The sequence below is a fragment of the Notamacropus eugenii genome, chromosome 5, assembly GCF_028372415.1.
Source record: "Notamacropus eugenii isolate mMacEug1 chromosome 5, mMacEug1.pri_v2, whole genome shotgun sequence".
Lineage (NCBI taxonomy): Eukaryota > Metazoa > Chordata > Mammalia > Diprotodontia > Macropodidae > Notamacropus > Notamacropus eugenii.
This window is the reverse complement of record NC_092876.1, coordinates 387,201,172-387,228,608: the sequence shown is the minus strand read 5'-3', so window position 1 is coordinate 387,228,608 and position 27,437 is coordinate 387,201,172. Positions and strand designations below refer to the sequence as shown.

General features: G+C 35.0%; 1 protein-coding gene across 4 annotated transcripts in view; it reads left to right on the top strand.

Moving 5' to 3' along the window:
• STS (steroid sulfatase) overlaps positions 1–27,437 on the top strand; it is a 189,443-nt gene that overhangs the window by 75,074 nt on the left and 86,932 nt on the right. For all 4 annotated transcript variants that reach the window (XM_072614451.1, XM_072614453.1, XM_072614452.1 and 1 more), the window contains exon 6: positions 25,419–25,555. In XM_072614451.1, coding sequence (XP_072470552.1) covers positions 25,419–25,555 — 137 coding nt within the window. The remainder of the gene's footprint in view (positions 1–25,418; positions 25,556–27,437) is intronic.

Below are 27,437 nucleotides of genomic sequence, written 5' to 3'. Positions count from 1 at the left end.
CATTTCCATGGTGATAGTCCAAAACTATCCTTATTTTAGCCTTCTTTTCTCTTCCTTATTCCATAGGTATCCAGAGAGGTAATAAGAGAGCACATGAGGAAGGCAGTTGGCCTGAATAAACAAATAATATGAAAAATTAAATAGCATATACTTGATAACTTCAGAAATTACTCCCCTGCTAATGTTAGTTTCTTATAGTAAACACCCCGGACTGATTTCGTAACTTTTCTATCAATTTTTTCCCTTTGGGGGCTTTTTTAAAAGTATGGCAGTTGATCACCTTCTTGACTATAAAGCTGTAAGCTGAACTGAGAGTTGGCTGGAACTGTGTTTTGTTTTAGTCTCCAGGAATTGTTACGGAGGAGTGAAAAAAAAAGAATAATGGCATCATTCTCTCTAGGCTACATTTTACCCTTCTAAATGAAAATTGAGCTCAGTCTTGGGGGAAATGTTGAGGAAAACCTGGAATGGCTTTTTAAAGTGTGTTTGGGTGAAGAATAACAAAGAAAGGGTAGGTCTTAGGATCAATAGAATGTATAATGTTGATAGACGATAGAAAAAGCAAAAATTAAAAAAAAAACTACTTAATTCCAACTCAACTTCTCTGCCATGGAGAATGACTTTCAGACTCAAAGAGGTAAAATAAAAATGTTAAAAAAGTAGTAAAAGATAAATAAATAAAATAGTATAAAATAAATAAATGAAAAATAATTTTAAAAAATAAGAGAGGAGATACTAAGAATGGACAGGGTGCTCTAAAACTGAGTTTGAGTCTTTTGACCAAAATTGCATTGTGGGATTTCAAAAAAGATTGCTGATTTGATTGCTCAGGTGCTTCAGATCATCTTTCAAGAATCAAGAGGAAAAAGAATAATACTAAACACTGGAAATGAGCAAATGTGGAATTCAAAAGACAAGAAAAGTAGAGTCTGGAAATAATAAATTTGTGAGCTTGACATGAATTCCTGGCAAAATTTTAGAGCAGATTGTTCACTAGCACTTAGCATGGGAAGCAGTGATCACTAGTAGCCAGAATAGATCAACAAATCATCCCAGAATAACCTCATTTATTCTGTTGATGGTTTTACTAGGCTGTTGTGCCTGGAATGTGGTCAATATAACATCTGATTTCAGCATTTTTTTTTACATATTCTCTCACAGTATTCTTGTAGGCAAGAAATAGAAATAAATGTGTCCTAAATTATATGGTATAACTATTGTTCAGTTGTTTTAACTGTTTCTGACTCTTTGTGATGTCATTTGGGTTTTCCTTGCAAAGACACTGGAGTGGTTTGCCATTTCCTTCTCCAGCTCATTTTACAGATGAGAAAACTGAGACAAACAGGGTTAAATAGTCACTTAATTTAGTGCAGGTCACACAGCTAGTGTCTGATGCTAGATCTGAACTAAAAAGGCTAAGTCTTCCTAACTCTAGGCCTGGCATTATCCACTGTGCCACCTAGCTGCCCATAGTACAGTTAAGTGAATTCATAATTGATTCTGAGAAACACAAAATCTCAGAGTTCTAAAGGACGTCAGTGGCCAATCTAGTCTAATGCTTGAACAAGAATTTACTCTACAATTCATAAGAATTCACCCAAAAAGTAGTCATTGAGCTTTTCTTGAAGACCCCAGTAAAGGGGAAATCCATTTATTATTTCTCTTACTAATGATTTCTCATGCATTTTTACAATGTAGTAACATCTGTAGTGACATTTTAACATCTGATTTTAATGGATCTAGTATCTCATTATAGCTGACCTCGCAGTTTTAAAATGGTACTTTTTTTCCCTTTAGATAAACATTCCTTTAGCAAGCAGAGTTATTCAAAGAATCACTGTATCAAGGAGACTTTTTAAAGGATTACAGTATCTCAGATATTTGAGGGACCTCAGAGGTTGTATAGTCCAACTTTACAATTCTATCTTTTCAATTTCCATCCACTACTCCCACTTCACAGTTCCAGTTGGATGTGGTTGAATGATTAGGTTCAAAAAGTATTACTTAATAGATCAACATTAAATGGGATCAAATTTCTCTGCCCTTGTATTTATTCTGTTCAACATTTTTTAAGTTATTTAGATAAAGTAATAAATGTCATTGTCATCACTCTTACATATAACACAAAACTAGAATGTGTAGCTTACACACTAGATGATAGAAATAGAATCCAAATGATCTTGGCAGGCCAGAATGGTTGTCCAAATTTAACAAGATGAAATTTAATAGGAATACATTTAAACTTCAAGACTGAACTGCACGATACATGATGATAGAAAGATGGTAGTCTTTGTGAAAAAAATGTATTGAGGTTTTATTTTGACTACAAGCTTGAGTCAGCAGTGTACGATGATTGCAAGAATCTGATGTCTTGTGACATTCATTGAAGACTAATATCCAGATCAAGGGAAAACTGAGACCTACTGTATATGTTGCACTTATGAGATGATTTTTCTGTGTAGGATCTGTTAAAAGAAAATATTAACAAGCTTTTCCAGGTTTAAAGGAAGCAATCAAAAAGATGAGTGGACTTGAAATCATGTAATGTGCACACTGGTCAAAGAATGAGGGATGTATATAGCCTGGAAAAGAGAAAACTTAAGGTTCGACATAATTCTATCTTTAAATTTTTGAAGGGCTATCATGTGGAAGAAGGCTGAGATATTAAGTCAAATATTAGATATTAGAGTCAAATATGGAACTAGGACCAATGGACTGAAGTTACAGGGAGATTGACTTTGGCTTAATACTGGAAATAACTTCCTACCTATTAAAAATGTCCCAAAGTAGAATGAGCTATTTCAGACAGTAAGAAGTTCTCTGCTACTAGAGGTTTGCTTGTGGAGACCAATAACCATTGATCAGGGATCTTGTAGGGGGAATTAATATATCGTCAAGTAGAAGGTAAAATGGTGATGCCTGAGATCTCTTTCAGATGTTTCTAAGATCCCATGGATCTCTGAAACATTCAGAATTTTTCTGAGGAGTTCCAAAGAAGCTTTGAGCAGTTTTTATTGTCACTAAACAGATATGGAAATTAGTTGGGTGCAACTGATCTTTGGAATATTTTTCTACTGTGAAGTTTTGCAGGAGAAAATGAGCAAACCTAACAACCAGGGACATAATTTCGCTAAGGAATAAACTGTCAAGTCAAGAATTATATTAATAGAGTGGAGACAATTTCAGGAAGTATGCTTAGTCTATTACTACCATATTTGGAACAGGATAAGAAAACTAACTAGGTCCCATCATCACCTTAAAGTAAAATAAAATTTTTAATTCAGATTCAACCAATTGTCTTACATAAAGTAATTGGAATCCACTCTTCTAACTCTGAGACAAAGCATTATGAGAGACTATGGATTTCACACTTAGTAGCTGGGGTCACTAGGCAAGTCATTTAGCCTCTAGAAATTTTTGTTTCCTTTTCTAAAAAATGGGGATTAAAATACTTCCATTATATGTTTTACAGAGTTCTTGAAGGATAGTATTTTTCAAATTTCAAATCACCATTTTATAGCATTTGTTAAGTATTTAAAAATGTTTTATGACATAATTTGCCTTCACATTCCAGTCATTTCACCCCAACCTTCCTTGAACCCTCCTGTCTCAAAGGAAAAGTAGGTGTAGATTTCTAGTATAATTACCACATATGATAATCTATTCTATTTTTCTCTCATATGTCTGTTTCCTTAAGCCTTCATTGTCTTTTCTATTACTTGGGATTCAGTTTCCTTTTAATATAGTAGTATGTCATTTACATGCTTATACTGTTTTCTTGGTCCTGAATATTTTGCTTCAATTCATACAGATCTCACATATTTTCTATAATTCTTCAAATTTATTGTTTCTTATGACATACTAAAATTTCATCAGATTCATATACCAAAGTTGTTTTCAAGCCATTCCCCAGCTGGTATGCTCTTAAATTTATTTCCAGTTCTTTGATATAGCAAAGAGAGCAGATATGAATATTTTGGAATATATTTATTGACCTTTGTTTTGCTTTTTGACATACTTGGGATATTTGTCCAGTAGTGGACTTGCTGAGTCAAAGCATATGAATGGTTTAGTCAGTCTTCTTCCATTATTCCAAATTGAAATACAGAACAGTTAGTACTACTTCAGTTGTCTCCCAGTGTTTCTCAGTGTGCCTGCATTCAATCTTCAGTGCCTACTGTCCTAGGTGGTTTTGTACATGAAAATGTCTCACTGTCAGTAGAACTTGTGATTTCAGTTGTTTCTCCCATAATGGTGATGGATTTTCATTGAACTGTCTGCAGTCACTTGAAACAATAATGGATGCATATACCATCCATTCTTTAGTTGATTGATTAGGGTTTAGGAGTAAAGTCGATGGCCATAAAGCATTTATTGGACTTCACTTGGATCCAAACAAGAACACTGATCTCATTAATATCATACTCAAACCAGCTAAACTAACAAAGTCCAGTTTGCATAAAGGCCAGTTCCAACATGTTTATTTTCAATTAAACCAAATATAGATTTAGATGCACCACTCATTACCCAAAGTTTTTAATGGAAAACTTTTTGAACAATACACAAAAGTTATTATTAAAAAGATTAATTTACTATGCAAAATTGGGAGAAAAAAGTCAGAATAGGATTAATTAATGTCAACAATTTATATAGCTTTCAGATTGAAAATAAAAAAATTAGTTCTATAGCAATCAGATTATAAAGTATGTAAATTAATTAATAAATGAATAGTAATGAATTCCATTTCTTGCCCCTAAAGCATAGTAATGTAGAGTTTATTCCAAGGTAAATTCTATAAATAATGACACATAACAGTCATATTTGGAAACAAAAATCATTTTTGCATAACTAGAGAAGAGAGATCATTCTAGGTAGGGGAGACAACCAGAGAAAAATACATGGAACTGAGAGATGGAGTGTCTTGTTCATGGAACAACTAGAAGGCTGGTGTCGTTGTACTGAAGAGTACATGTTGGGGGAGTAAAGTGCAGTAAGATTAGAAAGGTAGGAGGGGGTTGGGTGGACCTTGAATGTCAACTAGAGCATTTTGGTTTTGATCCTGGAGGTTATAGGAAACCATTGGAGTTCAAGTAGGAAAATCACTTTAGTGATAGAATGGAGAATGGATAGGAGTGGGGAAAGCTTTGAGGCAGGCAGACCCACCAGGAGGCTATTGCAATTATCCATACATGAAGTGATGAGGCCCTGAACTATAATGGTCTCAGTGTCAGAGGAAAGAATGGGGGCATATACAAAAGGAATGGCAGAATTTAAGCTGAAAGGTCTTGACAACAGATTGTATAAAGGTGGGATCCAAGATGACTCTTAGGTTGTGAGCCTGAGGGACTAAGAGGATGGTATTGCTCTTTAAAGGAATTGGGAAGGTGAGGAGGGAGGGAGTTTAGACAGAAAGAGAAGTTCCATTTGGGACATATTGAGTTGAAGATACCTACTGGACATCCAATTCCAGATGGTAATTAAATCCATGGGAACTGATGAAATCACCAAATGAAGTAGTTTAGAGGGAGAAGACATAAGGGCCCAAGAGATAACTCTAAGGGACAGTGGGCATGATCTGGAAGAGAATTCAGCAAAGGACAGAGAGAAGGAATGGTCAGGAAAATCTGGAGAGTTTTGTCCTGATAACCTAGAGAGAAGAGAATATCAAGGAAGAGAGAGTGACCAACAGTGTCAAAGGATGAAGAGAGGTCAAGGATAATCAGGGTTATGAAAAGGCCATTGGACTTGGCAAGTAAAAGATCATTCATTAGTAACTTTGGAGAGAACGATTTCAGTGGCCTAGTCTTGGCTCTGTCACTACTGACTGGAGGCAGAATAGTGGGAATAACCCAAAGAGTGGAAGGAACTTGGAGTTTGAGAATCAAAGCCTGCCTTAGCCACTTAACACCAATGTAATCCTTGTGTAAAATGAGGAGTCTTAACTGGATTGACCTCTAAGGTTTCTTCCAGCTCTATGTCTGTAACAAATATTACCTCATTTGATCTATACAAAAACCCTTAAGGTAAGTGCTATTATTATTTCCATTTTATAGAGGCAGACAGGAGTTAAATTGCTCAGGGTCACACATCTAGCTAGTCCATGTCCAAGGCCAGATTTGAACTTAGGACTTCTTGACTCTCCCTGATTCACTGGCCCACCTAGCTGCTTTGTGCAGTTGTGGGAGTAATAACACCTACCTTCTTGTGAGGCTTCAGTGAGATGAAGTGCTTTGCAAACTTTGGAGCTCTAGATCAATGTCTGCTATTAATTTTGCTAACTATGACTAAATGAAACTTCATCATTACATAAAAAATTAAATCGAGACTTTACTGTTTGCTCAGCAAAGCCTAACTTTAGTTTTTGACCTGCAGTTTAAACAGCTTTTGATGTGCATTGGAGAGTGCTCTGTACTAGAAGACAGTGTTTCTGAGTTCTAGTCCCAGGTTTTGCACTAGGTATGTGTTCTTGGGCAAGCCAGTTTATCTGAGCCACAAGTTTCACACTTAGAAAATGAGGGGGCTGATGTAGGCAATCTCTAATGTCTCTAATAGCTGTGTGATTTTTATGATTCTAAAATATTAATGAGCCATACTCAAGTCTCAAAAACATGAACGAATTAGGCAGGGATAGTGACACATGTCATCCCAAGTACATAAAGAAATGACAATTGCTTAGTGACAGGGAAGGAGTTGTATCACAGTTAATGGGGGAATAGAACATATAATTAGAGGATGTACCACTTAGACCACAGCAACAAGTGGAACAACATTGCCAAGCTTTTACATTAACATTTAACACTGAAATGTGAACTAATAAATGGAATCATACTCCCTAATTGCTATGAACCCAAGAAAGTGATAGAAAACAGCTATTTCACAATGTACTGCATTAGAACTATTGATAACAAATCAATAAATCCTGATTGGGGGAAAAAACACAACCATGGTATTCTGCCATGTGATAAATTTAGTCCACCAGCAGAATTTACTGATATCACTCTTTCTATCTAGCAGAAATAGTCTTGAAACATATACCAAGAAGATAAATACATATAATGGAAACTGTAATGGTGATTTAAAACGTTGGAGATCAGGATTAACGTTCATTTTTTGAAACTATTCCAAGCTTTTACTCTGTTATATTTTAGTGGATAATATTTTAAACTATAAGGCATATGAATATATATGTGTGCATTAAATATACATTGTATGTATAAATACACAGTGTACATTACATATGTGTGTACTATATATATTGTATGTGTATATATAGTATATGTTATATAATCATGTGTATGTGCCATGCATATAGTCATATGTCATATATGTGTCTAGATTTTTTGAATACACACATACACAACTAATCATCGATGATGAGATGCATAGTATAGTGGGTATAGCATGCTTGGAATCCAAAAGACCAATAGGTCTTGCTTCTGATACATACTGTCTATGTGAACATGAGCAAGTCATTTCACCTCTCAAAGCTCTAAGCAATTCTTTAGGATTGTCAGCTGCCATGAGTTGCCAGTCTACATATGTGGAGGATATTTCTACACTAGAAATTCTCTACATCTATTAAGCCACAAGTCCAACCTCCCTCCTCTTAAACTTTTTAAAAAATCTTACTAACATGGTTCATATAATCAAGCATATAAATAAATTTAAAATTTAGGAATTTTAAAGAAACAGTTATTTTAGCCATTGAAGTGATTCTGCATCTCTTAAAGACCTGAAAATGATGATGAGGTTCAATGGACAGTGCTGTTTCTCTGTTATAACAACATAGGGGAGGCTGTAGGACTGCATTCAAGACTTCCCACAGACAGCTGTGGCACTTGGTGGTGACTGGAATAAGCTATCCTTCCAGTCAATATCCCAAGTTCTTTGAAATATGTACTCAGGCCAGGGACCTTTTTGGGGGTAGCCAGTAGGCTTATGAAAAAACACTCCCATCTCCCCACTGTCTTTAGGGGATAATAACTTTATAGTTAATTACAAATTCCCATCATAAGAGAAGAATACAATCTTGATGGTAGAAAAATTGATTGTCACTCTTGGACAAAACAAAAAATATCTAAACTCTTTTCTACATGTACTTAAAGACGGTTATATATATTTTTTTCTTCTGGTTAAATATGCCCAGTCACTAAAACTATGCTCATAGAGCAAAATCAAAATAGTCAGATAGTCAGGTTGATGTAGTGGATAACATTAAACTTTGTGTTAGGAAGACTGAGGTATAAATTTAGTCTATATAATCCTGGAAAAGTAATTTAAGTTCTGTGAACCTGTATTTCCTCTTCAGTAAAACAGATAATAATAGTAGATATGTCACTATTGGTTTGAGAATCAAATACTATAATGTATAGAAAAGCATTTTGCATACTTTAAGCAGTCATATTGTGTTTGCCCTCATTTAGAAGTAACCTAGTTTGCCAGCACCCATTCTTAAATGTGATGTCCAGAAACTAATCCCCGATGTATTCAGAAAAAGGCAACACCATTAACCCTTAGCAGGTTCTTGGACCTTGGTTACTTCATCCTTTAATATTATTTTAATTATCACATCTTTGTGAATAACACTCAAGTCCATCTTCATTCCTTACAAATTATCTAAGATTTGGACTTTTACTTGCCTACTGGAAATAACCTAGATGTCATGCTAGCATCTTAAGCTCAACATGTCTAAAAATCATTATTTTTTATCCAAGATCATCTCTTTCTATTAACAGTACAACTGTTCTATCATTCACAAAATCTAGAATATGGGAGTTATCTTTCAGTTCTTTCTTTTTTCCTTTCTCAACATCTGCACAGTGGCTCATTCTACCAGTTTAATAAAACATTATTAATATCTTTTATCTTTCAAATTGCTCTAATTTCTCCCATTAACCCAATGAACTATCCCATACAACATAAGTTATTAAAGAAGAAAAAGGGAAAGAAGAAGAGAAAAAAAAAATCATCAAACAAATCAATATATCAAAAAAATTTGAAAACATATGCGGTCTTTCAAACCTACGCATCCTCACCTCTTTAAAGAAGTGGCATAGGTGTGCTAGAACCAGCTCATGCCAGCTAAGAGAGCCAGTTGTTAAAATTTCAATGTGAACTCATTTATACCTCTGAAATTGTCAAATGCTACAAACTAAGACTTGATTGGTTGTTTTATTGATTGTGGAGACTGAAGAAAGTGATGGAAAAAATATTAGCGCAGACTAAACTTATAAGTGTAGAGACGTCTCCTAATATCTTTCATTTGGGTCTGTGCTTGTTCTTTCTAGTTTTGTAACATTCACTTTTTAAAAAATCATAGTTGTTCTTTAAGTCCCATTTCTAAGTCTACCAGGGCATATCTCTTGCTTCTGCCTTTTCTTTTCCATTGCCAAACTATCATCTTAGTAAAGACATTCAGTAACTCTCAATTTATCTTTTCCTGTCACCTTCTAGAGGTCTTCCTTCTTCTATTCTATCTCTCATTCCAATCCAACCTCAACAACTGTCCAATTATTTTTTTCTAATGTATGGTTCCAGCACTTTATACTTCAGTTACTTTGCTCATCCTGGTTACTTCATCTGGAGTGCTCTCCCCTACCTACCTATCTTAGCTATTCCACCTATTAGAATTTTTCATATTCTTTAAGACCCACCTCAAATCCTACCCACTTCTGTACAAGATCATCCCTCATCACCACAGCTGGAAAATAATCACTCACTCCTCAGCTATTTCATAACTCTTTGTGTTTCTCATACATGTATTCCAGTTTTCATTAAGTTATTTCTGTACCTATCACATCTTCCCTATTCCTTGAAAGTGGAGACCAAGATTTATTAGAACATTAATTAAAATATTACACAAATATTGCATGTCATCATCAGTTCAGTCTGTTTAATAGACTGATGACAATTCATACTGATCAGTTCCATCACTATAGTGCCTAACACAATTGAGGATTTAATTTCAGTTAGTACCTGTTAAGTGCCTGCTGTGTACCTGGTACTGTACTAAATGCTGAGGATACAAAGAAAGATAAAATATATTCCCTGTCTTCAAGGAGCTTACAATCTAATGAGGGAGACAACATGCAATAAAAACTGTTTACAAGCAAACTATGTACCGGGATAAATTTTTTTTAAAAAATTGGCAGAAGGAAGGCACTAGAATTGGGAGTGTTAAGGAGAGGTTTCCTGTAGAATGTGGGGTTTTATCTAGTACTTGAAGTAAGTCAAGTGAAGGCAAGAGGCACAGATGAAGAGGAAAAACATTCCAGGTATGAGAGACAGCCAGGGAGAATACTCAGAGCTGATAAATGGAGAGCGTCTTGTTTGTGGAACAGCAACAAGTGTAGTATCCCTGAATCAAAAAGTTCTTGGAAGTGGAACATGGTATAAAGTATAAGAAAAGTGGAAAGGTGGGTGGAAGCATAGCTTACAAAGGACTTTGAAAACTAATTTGGGAGCTGAATAGAGGATAAATTGGAATGGTGAGAGATTCCTGGCAGGCAGACCAGGCAGTAGCTATTGTAATTGTCTAGGCTTGAGGAGATAAGAGTCTGTACCAGGGTGGTGGTAGATCTTCATAGCCCACCCTCCCCCTACCTTTCCAGTCTTCTTTACTTTACTCCCCACTATGTCCTCTTTGATCTAGTGATACTGGCCTCCCTCCTGACTACTCCACAAATGAGACACTCTAACTCTTGATTTCAAACATTTTTCTAGCTGTCCCCTATGTCTGGAATGTTCTCCCTCCTCAGCTCCACCTTCTAGCTTCCCTGGCTTTCTTTAATTCAACTAAAATCCCATTTTGATAGGACGTCTTATCTAAACCTTCTTAAATTTTAATACCTTCCCTCTGTTAATTATTTCCCATTTATCTTGTGTATAGATTGCTATGTCTATATTTGTTTGGATACTATTTCTCTCATTAGATTGTAAGCTCCTTTAGGGCAGGGGCTATCTTTTGCTTTGTACTGTATCTCTAATGCAAATGTTGAATTTAAGATGTCTATAGGAAATCCAGTTCAAAATTCTAATAGGCAGTTGGAGATGAGAGACTGGAGGTCAGGATAGAGATTAGGACTGGATACGTAGATTTGAAAATCATCAACATAGAAATGATAAGTAAACCCATGGGATCTTATGAGATCACGAAGGGAAGTAGTATATGGGGAGAAGAGAAAATGACCACTGAGAGAGTCCATTGGGACACCTATGGTTGGCAGGTGTAAACTGGATGAAGACCCAGTAAAGCAGACTAAGAAGTAACAGTTAGATAGGTAGGGGGGAGGACCAGGAAAGTCTGTTCATATATACTGAATGAATGAATGAATAAATGAATGAATGAATGAGTGAGTGAATGAATGAAGAATGAATGAATGAATGAACACATTAAGCACATATTAGGTAGTTAGTACTGATTCTGGAATCTGAATTTATAATTCCTTGAATTGGCACTTTAACTGCTCATTGTTGCAGAAATGGAAATATCAAGATTGTTCTGTAAGACCACAAGTTGTGGTTAGGGTTTTCACTATAATGAACTTATTGTGTTATAGAATATATGATTGACTGAATGGGACTCCCAGTAGTCAGAAAGAAACTTAATAGTGTAAGAACAAAACGAAAATCAGTAGAAGTGAGGCCATGTGAAAATAACGCATCTTCCTTTCTAAGAAGCCTAAGACACCTTCATGAGAATTCTCTCAATAATGATAATGTCCTATATTACTTGTGTAGGAGGCTGGTTTTACAATCTTTGTTTGGGGCAAATGGAAACTAAATGGTTTCTTTGAAGTAACCTAGTAATAAAATAGTGGATCTCTGTGGGTAATATGGGTAACATATTAGTAGACTGTATTCAACAGGTTGCTGATTTACCTTCCCCTCAATGGAAGATGATGCTTCATTTTGATGTACAAAAATTATAAAAAACTCTGTGTGAGCACTCTCTCTGTAGTTTATATGTCAAGGGAGGCTAGCAAAATGATTTAAACTCTGCTTCTGAAATTTATACTCTGTCTCTGTACACCCTGTTCCTGAAGTGATTTATGCTCAAGAAATGTGTTCCTGAGATGCCAGTTGGAGATGCTAAGATATGAATAACAGGAACATAGGTAGCACTTCTGCAGTTTAACATTTTCCTAAATGAAGTAGGTTTAGTCAGATGTGGGAGCCACAAAGAAAAATACCATTTCAGATTTTAAAGTTGGAAAGTGCCTTTTAACATTTAAGATATTATACACTTATCCTGTCTTCTGTTCCTCACTCCCTCTTATTGGGGCATTTATAGAATGCTAGCATGCAGTGATAATTTTAAAGTGAGGATTTGGTTCCTGTTATCGCAGAATGTTGATCAACTAAGCTGTACATTTTGATTAATGAGTGTCACTAACCTTCCTATCCAAGGAATGGCAAAATAAGTGGTGTTTAAAGATACCAGGCTATCCTTACAACAGAAGCACTTCTTTCATTGACACTTTCGTATATTATAATTATTCTCCTCATATAACTTTGCAGCATAGTGTTAACTCGAAAAATTAGCTGAAGTTAGAACAAAAAAAAACTAGTGCAACAATTCCTTTATTCTACGGTCTGTTGTACTTTGACCAGCTCCTCTTTAGGGGTTGCTAGTAGGGCTAGGAGTAGGACTATCAGTCTTCTTTCCCCATTAGAGAATACATGGAAAGCCATTCCTTGGGACCTAAGGACTGCCAAAATCACCTAACAGGGTCAATATTTTTCATAAAATGCCTTTGTTGGGTATATTTTTGATGAGAATTTATAGAAAAAAAATTTAGATGATTCACAAAGGATAAAGCTTGGATTAGTCATGATAGATCTTTTTTGGTGGAGATATCTACATCAATGAGACCAAAAGAGACTAATGAATAGTTTATGCTATTTCAGATAAATAGCACTCAACCTTGGACTTTTGCTTTCTGTAAAGCAGATATGTAAGTATTTTTAATTAAATAATAATACTAATGATAAAAACTAGCATTTATATGATTTTTCAAGGTTTACAAAATGTTTTGCATATATTATCTTACTTGATAACTCACAACAGTCCTATAAGGTAGGTAACATTATAGTAATTTTACAGATAAGGGGCCCAGAGAGGTTAAATGGCTTGCTTAAGGTCACACGACTAGTAAGTATCTGAGGTGACATTTGAATCCAATCCTTTTTAAAAAAAAATAATTAATTAATTTGTTTCCAGTTTTCAACAATCGCTTCCATAAGTCTTAAATTTTTTCACCCTCCCTCTCTCCTTCCTCACTCTCCCCTCCCTCCCAGAGATAGCATGCAGTCTTATATGGTGAACCCAGGCCTTCTTGACACTGAGTCCAGCACTATATTATATCACTTAGCAGCTGCTCAGCAATGTTTTATCACTAGGTCACTTAAGCAAAAGAAACTTGTAGGTTTTGTTTTTCTTAAAAAAAAGATGACCAAGTTAAAGGTCAAAGAGGATAAAATAATGGATCTGAGGAAGTATCTACACAAATATATGAGGTCTGTGACTAATAATAACTGGCATGTCAGTTCATAGAATATTGCCTGTGAATGAACAATCTCTTAAGAATTACTATATATTAATTTGAGAAATAGATAGTAAAAAAAAGCCATAAACTGTAGTAGAGAGACTGTTGGATTTGGAGTTGGGAAGATTTAGATTCACTTCACTCCTGACACATTGGCATGTCATTTAATCTCTCAGACTCAAGTAGACTTTTAAAACTATGAACAGTTTGTGATCTGTATCACTGAAAAGTTCTTACCCCAGTGAAATCACTGGTCCTCCACATAACAAGATACATATAAGATGCTATACTAAATGTGTGACCTAAATAAATTGCAGCAACTTCATGTTGAATTTAATACAATGTCACTTATTCTCCATTTATATTCCTTTTACTAAAGGCACTGGGATGTAGCCAGTATAATTTGCTCTGATTTGCTGGGCTAGCACCATCTCCTTGTTGAGCCCTGAGTAAGCCCCAACACTGTTTACAGGGGGAACCATTATGAAATTGGAATTATGGAAAGTGTGAGGGAAGGATAGAAAATAAAATAACATTTACGAAGAAAAAATAAGTCCTTAATTGAAGAGTCATGGTGGTAACTTTACTCTTTCATATCTTACGTCCACAAAATTTACAGTAGGTAAATATTACTTTCTGCAATGATGGCTTATATAATCACAATTCTCCCAACTCTGTGACAGTTGATAAATGTATCCTTAAAAGACACGACCTTTTTTCCTTTTCTACTACCATCGCAATTTAGCACAGTCAAGATACTGTAACATTATTACAAAGCTTGCTCTTTAACTTTTACAGCAGTGCCACACTTCAAGTCTTTATGATGGTTGTCTGAGATTTGGCACACCCATTGTTGAATGAATCTTATTATTTTGATCACTATGATTCTGAGATAAATTAATTTGTTCTATAGGACATTGATTTGTATTTATTGAGATATAAGTGAATTTGATAAAGTTTAATGATATTTTAAAATTAAATGTAGATTTTTTAAAATACCAGAAGCCAATAAAACAAATAAATTCCTTGTTATATAAAATAAATCTGTTTAGTACATTTCTGGCAGATTGCAACACAGCTAGCAGTCACTCTAAACAAAACTCAGGCTTGAATACACCATTGGACCTATAGTCTATGGGATATGGATATTCCTATCGTTGATAATAATAATACCTAACATTTCTATACTTCATTAAACATTGCAAAGTTCATTACATATATCATCTCACTTGATGTGGATAACAGCCCATTCATGTCCACTTGTCATGTCATCCTACAAATTATCAGCAGGAGAGCCACTTTAAGTTCTAGAACGAGGCATGCCTTATGTTTGTTGACATTATGTGAGTACCAGTGGAGTGTGTAGGCTGTTTATAAGTTATCCTTTTCTCTCATTATGTGATAAATCCATCTTTTTTCTAGTAATACATCTCTCTGGTGATATGCTTTACCCAGCATAACCAGTGAATGTTCTCATTATAGAAGAATTCAGAAGACAAAGGAAGTTATAGTTAAATGGAGAAATGACTCACAGATTATCCTTGGAGAAGCAAATAAAGAATTGACTGAATTGGTTTTATCATATGTCCAAACACACCAAGAAACATTTTCATGGTACTCTAATTGGAATGAGCACCACATAAAAGAAATATTATCTTCAGGGTAGCTAGAAAGACCCAGATATAGTACTGACTCTGTGGGGTGGGTGGCAAGATTCAGGAATCCTTATGTTATATAATTAGGTCAGTGCAAGAGTCTGTAGGTCTTAGAAATGTGGCATATAGTCTGGAGGACCTCAGTACACAGTTTCATGACAGGTGGTAAAGCCTGATAGTTTTCTATCTCACCAGAGTTGGTGGCTCCTGTCTCATCCAAGTCATATGACAAACAGCCTGTATGAGTTTTGGACCACTCACTGTTGGGAGAGGAATCAAAGGGAAGGCAGTGGGGGAGAGAACCCTTGGTGGTGGCAGGTCTTCTTGATGCCCAGTTGACTTAGAGGGATTCTTGGAGGCACGGGAAGAGAGTATAAACATCTGTGATGATGGTGAGTTTTGAAAAGTTCATCTGATAATGTTTATGGCGTCTGTGCCAACTCCTATTACAGAAAAGAAGCTTAAAAAGAGTTATAAAGAATTTGACAAGATTTTCCAAATCAAATGAACATATACTTATTTACTGATTTTCTTGTGATGTTGGTTACAAAGGAGAATAGTGAAATGTATGCTAGATTGATGAGTAAAAGACAAAGAAACCAAACAATTGCAGACTAGACAGAAACTTCATGCATGTATAACATGAATATTTTCAAGAGAGTCAAGACATAAGGATTACTGAGCAATATCACCCAAAAAAGATAATTGATTAAATACTAGCACACATAAAGCGACTTACTGTTGCAGTGAGAATTATCAAAGTAGCCATCTAAATAAAATAAGTGATTTATTAAGGAGATCAATATCAGTACCAAATTTTGATAGCAAAGGTGAAAAGACAATATGATCTATATATAACATCTGCAATTTGTGCTATTTAAATACACATTTCATGCTTAAGCAATGGAACACAAGAATAGATATTATCACAGATTATCCTATTCCCTAAGAATGTTTAACTTTTGTAAATAAATCTTTACAAGCAGGAGATCAAACAAGCATAGAAACCTCTTAAGCCAACATACGCTTGATCTCATTCCCAAGAGGTGATATACAGGCAAAGTATGATCAAGGTTTTGAATATAAATGAATTTATATGGTACAGAGAGATGGATGATTATGAGCAGTTATTTTTACTCTCAAAATAGTGAGAAGTGAAGAGGATTATTTCTAGAAAAAGTTTGAAACTGGTTAAATACAGATCATCCAGAGAGCACATACATATGAAAAAAAGTAACAGACAGATGAAAAGATCTGTCATGCTGTCTATAAGAAACTATCTTGTCCATGAAGAGCTACCATACTGAGATTCTATCCTCACAGTACTAGGTGTGCTACATGTGAAAACAGAAATGTCACTGAAGAAGACAGAACAGGAAGATCAGCTGGGTTACAGTATATTCAGGAATTGTATCAAAAATGACACAAAGATCATTTTTAAAGATCTGTGAACAAGAGGAAAATAATAAATGCTTAGAAAAGAATAAATTATATATATAATTATATAATGTTATTATATATATTAAATATTATATAATTGAATGAATATTAATCACTATGAACCCTTATTCCTATTTGCCCATCTCTGTACTCTCTTTAGGAGAATAATCACTAGGGAAAAATTATTTAGGGCAGTCTTGATAAAAGTATTGAGAAGGAAACAAGCTGCTGGCTTTACTCAATGATCTTCTGAAGCCACATAATTAATTAAAAAGTACAGACAGCTCAAGATCTCATTGTGTTAAACATTAACTACTAAAGTCTTTGATTTGATAGACAAATGCTTAAGGCTCCCCTCCAACAAGGTGTTGCCTAGACATGTTAAAAAGTGTATACTATTTCTTGAAAGATAGACCAAGAGACTCTTTTGTTATACATTTGGTGTCATGATCCAAAAGAGGAGAATGTGTGTGTTTGCCAAAGTTGCTTTACCATTTGTAATGTAGGATGTTCGTTGTAAAGTTTAAATGGAAAAGGTTTTCTGTGGGGACGTAAGGGGTGACAACTGATATTATAAAATTATGACAACTGATAGCTATGAAAATAGTAATTATGCAAATATTTAATGAAAACTATTTAAACTTAAATATATATACTTCTATCATATATACATGTATCTGTGTATGTATGCATAGACATATGTGTGTACATATATACTCACATATTACCTATGTGTGTACACATTGAAAGAGAGACCTTTGTTTTTATGTAAACTTCTGATTTCACAATTTCATCAATGTAAGTGATTTCCTGTATGGAAATACCCTCCACTGTCAGTGATGCAGATTAGCATTATCTCTAAGTTATAGTCTTGGTGACTTGCCTGGGGCACTGAGATATTAAGTCCTTTGCCATGATCATACAACTAATAAGTATCAGAAGTAGGACTTGATCCCACATCTTCATTACTCCAAAGGTGACTCTGTATTCAGTACAACTTGCTACCTTTCCCTCTCCCATAGAAGACACTTTAAATAGTCTATTGAAATATCCTATCTTTAAGGGGAAAAATATTGAAAATGAATGATTTAAAAGTTTCATTTTTTGTAAGAGACTTCTGTCAGCATAGACAAATATCTGCATGCAAAACAGCATGCAACTAATGTGTCACATGTTGGTAACAATTACCACATAAGCTCCAGAGCTGAAACTATGTCATATTCTAATTAGTGCTAGTTCTAAGTAAGGAATATGATCTCATGATCTGAAGCATTTTGTTCACTGAATCAAGTTGGTGCATTTGTTGATGGAAGGATCATTAGGAGGTAGAATATTATTTTCAAGCCTTAAAAAAAGGCATCACCCAAGATAAAAATACACATATACATGGCCACAATCAATTTTCTTGACCTGCATAGGTTCACATTTATGCAAATAAATTCACATGATGCAAATCTTTTATTTTATGCAAATCTTTATAGACTGGATTGGAGGGATTGTTTGGAATGGAGGCCCAAAATGCCTGTTGTTTCACACTGTATGTAAGACAGTGGCAATTAATTTTCAAGAGTTGTTCACTGAGGAGCTCCACCTAATAAAAAGGTAGTTTAACTGTTATTGTAAAATTTACCTCTCACCACCTAGCTAATATGTCATTCCATTTTCAAGGTCAAATAGAAGTAGTAAGAGCCGAGTCTCCTAGATGAGGCTGGGTATGAGATAAATAGCTTTTCCTGATCTTTCAAAGGATGTTAATAAATGAGTATCCTCTCTACCTGAGAACAAGCTGTCAATCACACAACAGTGTGAACTGTAAAGTAGCAAATGATTTATGTCCATCTTGATTACATACCTGTAAACCATGGCATTTTTTTTCAGGATTTATTTTCCTCAGTTTGCTGTATCTGTTCCTTATATACATAAATAACCACTCTTCTTTGATCCTCAGAGGGCTTAAGTTCATGTGTGATAAGTGTAGCCTTTTGAATGAGAAATACAGTTTTACTACAAAGATTGCAGAAAAGCATTTGATAAGTATGTACACTAAGTGATTTCTTGCTCTTAATAACTTTCCTTGAAATCCCAGCTGACAACTCAAGGTAGAATTAACATTCTCTGGCCATGGCATTGATGCTGTGGTAGCACTTGAGAGTCATATTCCTAATTCAATTTTATTTTAGTGATGGTAGCTTTTTTCTACTTTCTTTAGCATCTTTACCTCTCTTGGGTTTCTTTTTTGTTGTTATTGTTTTCTTATTCTCAGTTTCCATTTTTTAAACTAGAGACCAAAGTACTATATTCTTTTGTTGCTGTTACCTGTCATTATCCTCTTCCTCATCTTTATGTCAAAATTGTTAGATAAAATATTCCAGATTAAAAAACAGTTGCAGTGGAATGTGTTTTCTGACTGTTCTTTAGAAGCAGCATGAAGCAAAATATAGAGTCAGAAAGATTTGGGTTTGAATCCCTCTTTGATATTAGCAGTGTGACAGCGTGAAAGAATTTGGAACCCCAAATTGTAAAAAACAAAGCTCAAAAGTTGTTTTTACATGTATTCAGAGAAAATGAAATATTAAATTTAAAATATTTCCTTATTAGTCATGTTTTAGGGGAGAAAACATGAACCAAAAAAAAAAACCTAAAGAAAATAAAATTTAAAAAGTATACTTCAATATCCATTCAGGTTCCATCAGTTCTTTCTCTGGAGGTAGAAAGCATTTCTCATCATAGGTCCTTCAGAATTGTTTTGGATCTTTGTGTTATAATTCACAGTTGATCATTAAACAATATTGCTATTACTGTGTATAGTGTTCTTTTGTGTCTATTCACTTCACTTTGCATCAATTCATGAAAATCTTTCCAGGTTTTTCTGAAAATATACTGTTCATCATTTCTTATAACACATTGATCCCAATCATATACCACAACTTGTTCAGCTATTCTATCAGGGTTGTTATTCTGAAAATCAACACATATACATACATACATACATATACATAAATTCTTTGCAAAAATAATGTCTTTTTATAAATATCAATTGTTCTTTAGGATAAATGCTGAAATAATTGGTTAACCCTGCTATATCAGTTTGAGGAACCCCATTTAATCTCCAGGATATGGAAAGTTATATAATAAGTCATTGTTTTTTATACCTTTTTGTATTCAATATGCAGATGTTATACAGATGTCTTTACATGTGGCAGCATATTGAGTCTATAAGGTTCAATGTTTGATTTTTATTTTAATTGCACATCACTAGCAAACAAAGTCAGAGAAGAGAGTATAATTACATTTGAAATTACAGTACAAGTTTGAGGAGTGTGTAAGTGTGTGTGTGTATGTGTGTGTGTGTGTGTGTGTGTGTGTGTGTGTGTGTGTGTGTGTGTATGTGTGAGAGAGAGAGACAGAGAGAGACTGAGCAACTTATTGACTCTACTCTAGTGATCTTGGTCAATACTGCAGACAGTAAATGTTAGGGAATGCTTTGGAAACAGCATCAACAATATGAGCAGAATTTCCCTCCTGAATGACCAGATGACACGCATTCTTCTGCTTTTTTGGTCATTCTTTTTTGGCGCCTTTATAGATGGATCGACAATTACTACAAATAACTAAAATAAGAAGCAGCATAGTTTAGTGAGCCAAGAGCCAGCTTTAGAAACAGAAGGAAAATGTCTTGCCCCTGACATCTTGTTATATGATCACTTTAGCCTTTGCTTCCCCAAATATAAAGGGTAGTCAGTATTTATTTTGCCCTCCTTACAGGATTGTTATGAGGAAATAATTCACGTACAGTGTTTTCACAGTTTAAAGAACTGTTTTAAATGTTAATTCTTGTAATCAACGTAAGCTATTTTGTCTTTCTGAAATACTGAAACTGAGGATCACTCAAATTGCAATGGAAGGTTTCAATGGCAGGCTTCAATACATTACAAGGAGAGGATTATGTAGAAGAAGCCATGTAATAGATAAAATGTATGACTGAAAAAGATGAGCCAGTGACATAGCAAGAGAGGAGTGACCAGTGGATAGCTTGTGAGTGCTTTTGTTTCCTTGCAAGGTCAAGAGATCTTGGAGAAGGTTCCCATGATATTAAGTGCACTTAGTGGAGTCACACTCAACAACTATGGAGAGACTATGATCTACATCATTGAAGGGATTACCTCGATTGCTGAGATCAGTGATTTGTTGGAATATTGGAGTATTATGTGGGCATTTTTCTACTGATGCAGATTTTAACTCCTCTGCACATTAGCATATACTTTAATGTTGCCAAGTGAATTAAGTGTAACCTTCTCAGCCTATCATTATAGGCCTTCCACAGTAGGATCAAAGCAGGCATAGAACACCTTTCTAACTCTGTCTCTCACTAGTCTCCAACATGGATCCTCTGTTTCAGCCAATCTGGGCTACTCAGTGTTTCCTACACATGCCTTTTACTTTTCTGCCCCAAGGTCTTTCACTGAGCTATTTCCTTTACCTGTTGTTTCCTCTATCCACTACTAAAATATTTTTAAATCCTTCCAATCATTCAAGATCCATCTCAAATACTTCTTTCTTTTATGTAAACTTTCCTTATCCTTGTAACCCAATATGACCAGTCTCTCTTTGGATCTCTACATTACATGGTTTGTACCTTTCTTGTGACATTTATTATTTCTTTACCTTTTATGACTTTTATTTACTTCTCTTATCCCTAACACAGTGCAGTGCTGGTAGAGAATACTTCCCAGATATTTGCTGAATGATTCCCTTCTAGAATGTAAACTTTTTGAACTTTAGAGTAAGACTGGGTCTTATTCATCTTTAGTATGACTCCACCACTCTTAGCACTACATAACACATACTCCATAAATATATATATATATATTTTAATTAAATAGACTGTTACACCTTCAAAATTTCTGGGAATACATATCTTGGTACCTAATAGGAAGAAAGTATGTATCAGGAATGGGAATAAATGAGGTTAATAATAGTTTAAATAGTAACTCTTAGAACAGCAACTGTGAACCAATTTTTAAAAAAAATATTATACACAATGAGTCCTATAACCTTAACTTGGAGACCATAAAAACTTTCTACTGAACAGAGTCATCAGAGCTTTGCCTGGGGAGGAGGAGAATGGAGGCACATTGGTTTAGGTCCTGTTTCTATTCTCTGGACCATGGGCTCCCAGAAACAACTCCTGAAACATATGACTGTGAAGTAGACATACATATTAACTCTCTCTTCACATCAAGGAAGACTGCCAGTATCCTGTCAAGTTATTCTCTCTTTCAGCTAGATTGGAGTTGATCAAGAAAGCATGAAGAAGGAAAAAAATTGCAGGTACTCTTTAATGTTCAAAGGTGAAAAGTGAACCTATAGTGCACTGCTGAAATGCAGTAATAGGTGCAGTTCTCAAATGTCAACTAGATACAAAAAGAATGTATATGATATATTGAACACCTTTGAAGAGACCAGGAGATAGATACAAGAATCCTCAAAACTCTTCCTGTAGCAACCTCCCTAGTTTAAATCATTTTACCTAGCCTGTTGCTAAAGCCCCTAAATCTATCTCCTTGTTTCCATTTGTTCACTCATCCCACCTATGCATTTCATTATTGGCTAGGTTAATCTTCCTAATGCATGGCTCTGACCATATCCTTCTGCCCTCAAAAACTTTTAACAGCTGCCTACTGAGTAAAGTCTCATCTCCTTGGCCTAGAATTTGAGTCCTTTGGCAGTCTGGTTCTAGCTGACTTTTCTAGCCTTGTCTTATACTTCTATTTTTTATTTATTTTATGCTGTAATTGGGAAGTAGTTACCCAGTTCTTATCCTTATTTACCTCATGCCTTTTCTTGTGCTGTTCCCTATGCTTAGCATATCTTCAACTTTACCCCTATCCCATTTTTTTCCCCTAAAATTATTCCAGTGTTCAAAGGCTCAGCTCATGACATCTGCCATGAAGACTACTATGATTTCATTTCCCAACAGAAATACTCTTCTTCACTGCTGTTATCTGTCATAGCACCATTATCATTTGTATTATCATTGAATGAGATAATGTAAAATCTGGCACATGAATGAATGAATAAACTAATGAATGAATGATAAAAGCATTTATTAAGGAACTAGTTTGTGCCAGACACAACACCAGGCTCCAGGGACACAAAGACAAATGAATCTGTCCATTTCTCAAAGGAACTCTTATTCTTAAGTGGGGGGAAACATATATTAGGAAGTGTGAAGGTGGCCAGGGAACAAGTTTTTGTCTGGAGAGTTCAGGAATGGTAAGTGAAGCCAAAGGACAGTCCATCATCCTGCTCTTTCCTAAATTAATAATTAATATTATTGTTTCTAGACCAAGACATAGAAATTGATTGGGACTCTTGTTATTCATGTGGGAATCAAGAAAGATGCTCTAATGTCCTAAAATGTCTGAACTGAATAGATGGGAAACATGATCTGGAACCAACTAGAAATCTTGTTAGATCAGTTAACATTCGCTTCCAAAATTAAGGTTAGTCTCAGGTCACTGCTTCAAGCTGAGTGGATTACTCTATGCCTAGGACAGAGGCATGCCTTTTATATAGGTGGACTTGGATGGTTGATTTTTTATCTCTCTCTAGCTGCCAAGATGCTTCCTCTTTCTACATCTGGTAGGTAACATGCAGTTTGGAAAATTCAAGTCCTATGTAGACAAGGTTTCTTGAGCATTTTATCCTTGAGAAGTCTCTTTTGAAAAGGGCCTAAGTGTCTCTTATATCTGCCAGGTAAAGTCCACAGCCTTGAGTGTTACAGATTCCCAGAGAACCCTGGATATCAAAGTCAGAGGATATCTCTTCCTACATGCTCCAACCTCTTAGAGAAGAACAAACCTTCCTCCCATAACCAGTCTCTTCAGATAAAAAAAAAAAGTACAGAAGTAGAGGATGACATAATTGTAATTCAAAAGCAATCTGTGTAGGAAAACATAGTATGGGGCTTCAGAAGATTTCAGATTCCACATAAATCAACATTGGAGTGAGATGCATGTCCCCCATCCCAAAAAGAAAGAAAACATTGACCTATTGAGAGAATAGGTTGATTTAATAGAAGACTTTTACAGAATTACAATTCAGTATATTTTACTTCATTCAGACCAAGCATAGAGTATTGTGCCTAGTGCTGGGAGCCACATTTTGGAAGGGACATTGTTATAAAGGCTGTCCACTGGATATCAAACAACGTAGTAAAGAGATTAGAAACCTTATCATGTGAGGATAAATTTAGAGAAGGGGATGTCTAAATTGAAAAACAGGAAACTTGACAGGATAATAGTTTTCAGGTATTTTGAAGAGCTGTCATATGGAAAAAAGATTAAATTTGTTCTTCCTGGCTCTAGAGGTAAGAACTGAAAGGAATAGAAAGATGTATGTCATTGTTTAGTTATTCAGTGGTGTCTGATTCTTCATGACCCCATGGACCTTAGTATGCCAGGCCTTTCAATCCTCCACTGTCTTTTGAAGTCTGTCCAAGGTGAATGTTATAGGGAATTAAACTGTGATTCAGTTAAAGGAGAACACTTTCTATGAGTTAGAGCTATCAAAAAATGGACTAGATTGATTAGGAAGTAATGAGTTAGTCATCTCTGGATGTCTTCAGGAAGAGGCTAGATTTTCATTTCTCATTTGCATTGTGGAAGAGAGTGCCTAGCATATAAAAGGCACTTAATAAATGTTTATTGATTGATAGAGTTTGGAATAGAAGAGCCATTAGTTCCCTTTTATGTCTCATATTCTATTATTTTATGGTTGTAATTGTACAACTTATCTCGACAATAATAGTAAGAAAAGCTCTTCCACATATAGCATTTTATCATTTATAAAGCACTCTTCAAATAACTTTATGAGGTAAATAGCATATTATTCCCCCTTCCCATTTGACACTTGAGAAAACTGAGGCTCAGCACAGTTAAGGGATTTGTTTGTGACTGTGTATGGACCTGGGCTTGGAATTGACCCTAAAATTCCTTATGGACAGTGATTGACTTTTTTCCTATTTTTATAATCCCCCAGAATATAAGCAGTATCATTCATGATATAAGCTGTTGATAAATGTTTATTTAATTAAATTTAATTGAATTTTGAGTACCTAAAGAAAGATTCAAACATTGGCAATTAATACATTTTCTAAAATTTTGTATATTTTAGCAATATAAAAGTAGGCACATGTTTGATATCATTAAAGGGAGAAAACTCCATATTTGAAAAACCAATACTTCCTTTTGCCTTAATTCAGTCAATATTATATTTAACAAAATTCCAGGAGAGCCAAAGATTTGGGAGTTTTTTTCCTAGTGGAAGTAGAGGGGAAATGAACAGGAAGTATAGTATAAATACCTTTGAAGAAGTAAAGGAAAGTATAGTAATATCAAGTTACTAGCTTGAACAAATAGTATCATTTCATTACTCACCTCCATCCCCAAGTCTCCATCACCAAGGAGCTGCTAATTTTAGGATGTTTCATTGCAGTTAGATACTGTATAGTGGGAAGCATAGAATACTGTAAACCAAGAAGCTTCCATTATATTTCTGCTTGGCCTGTGTAATTTTTGGTGTAGTCACAAACATTTGGTACTTCAGTTTATTTATAATTAAGGAATAAAACAAAGCTACATTTTAAATACCTTATATGGTTTCCTTCTTTAAAGGTATTTTGAAACATTATTACATATGTCTTTGTAACTTTTCCCTTAACAATATCTTTAACAAATGTGCTTCTGCCTTTTGTGTTTGTCTTTTTTTTTAGGAATACTGGGACACCCTTCCTTCTTTTCTTATCCTACATTCATGTCCACACTGCACTTTTTTCTGCCAAGGAGTTTGTGGGCAAGAGCAAGCATGGCATGTATGGGGATGCCGTAGAGGAAATGGATTGGAGTATAGGTATGTCACCTGATGTAGTTCTTCAATGTGTATTTTCAAATTGGTTCATACGGTTTTGGTGTCATTTCCTTTGAGGTCCCTAACAAATTCTACCCTTTTCCCCAATCTATATGAGGGAGAAAAGAGACCTTAAAGGCCATTGAGTAAAAGATGAGTTTGCAGATGGCAAAAGATGGTGACAGTGGCTAAATGACTTGCCCAGGATTCCAGAGCTAGTAAATGAGCTCAGTCCTTCTTGAACTCCAAGTCCAGCATTCTATCTGCTGTGCTACCCAGAAAGACTGATGCTTAAACTGAATGGCATGTTGTCTGATAAGAACACGAGCCATCTGCATCCCATCTCTGACACATATTAGCAAGGTAATCTTGGACAAGTCATTAACTAACTCTTTATGACTACAAGTTGCAGAGCCAGTGATCAATGATCTGCATTGATTAAGGAAATTTCCTCAGCAGAGGAAATAACAAGTCCACAATAACAGAATGCCAGTATCACATAAGTACACTAAGTATGCCTGTGAATAGCAGGTAAAAGCTAAGTACTACATCACTAGAAATAAATCTGTGCCTCTGTAAAGCTGTCTTATAGAATATTTATGGGGTCATAGTCAAAGATTAATGGGGGAATGGAGCCAAATCATTATCACTTACTGTTAGATATTCTCTTAATTAAATGGGAACAAACCTCATTATTAGAAAAATGAGTTAGTTGGGGTTCAAATGTTTGGAAACAATATATTCTTTGGCCTGTGATGCTGACTCTAGGCTTGGCAGGTCTGTCAAGGTAATTGTTCCCTAACTGTACCTTATTTCTGTGCCAACTGGAATAAATTTCCTATTTATAGTAACAATTTGGTGTTCTGCTCTGAAGCCAGTGATTCTGTGCTCTTCATTATCCTTCCTGCTTCTCACTAAGCAAATGCAAAATGACAAAAGGGAGCCTTGGTCAATGTCCTTCCTTTGATAAAAATTCCAGTTTTGAATTTGTATGGGGAGGGTTTTTTCTTCACTGTTTTTGGCTCAGTGAAGAGGAACATGGCGTTACTTAAAAGCAAGTTCATGTTTGAGTTTTGTTTTTTGGTTTCTCCAAATGATTGTTAAAAACACCATAAAATTAGGTATAGTTCAATGGTTTATGCAATGAAGTAGAAAATCAAAGGGCTCAACATTTCTAGTTTCAGTTTGGCCACTCATTTACTTGCTATCTAGTTAAAGTAAGTTCTATACTCTCTATTTGTCCAATACTGTAGAATTTAAGACTTTTGAGTAAAGGCTGTTTCACTTTTTTGTTCTTCCCATCAGCTAACCCAATGTATACTACATAATAGGCACTCAACAAATGCTTATTGGTTGACTGAGTGTCTCAGGATATCCCTGCAGGAAACATTGTTGTCCAGTCAATTCCGTCCAAAATTTCATCATGTGCCAGACATCCAGGTTGACTAAGCTATGTTTTAATTTGGGGATGGAGAGGATGGAGGTCAAAATAAATAATTTAATCACTTTGGGGAAGTCTTGATATGGAAAATCACTCCACTGATACAAATGGACATCTATAACTTACCGTCTTGAGAGTTGCCTAGGAGCACTATGAGGTTAAATCACTTCCCCAGAGTCACTTAATCAGTTTGTATCAGAGGATGGACTAGAACCCAGACTTTTCTAAGTCGTTCTTTCATTCAATCTACCATATTACATATATATATATTTAAACATATTGACTGTAAACTAAATATTTTGGCTTTATGAAAATCATATTATTGTTTTTAGCAGTAAAATTAGAATCTATCTGATGTTCTCATAACAACAATAACTAAGAGAGATGATTCTAAATGAATAGCAATAAATGTAGCAATTACATATTCCCTAAGATTCATAAGAA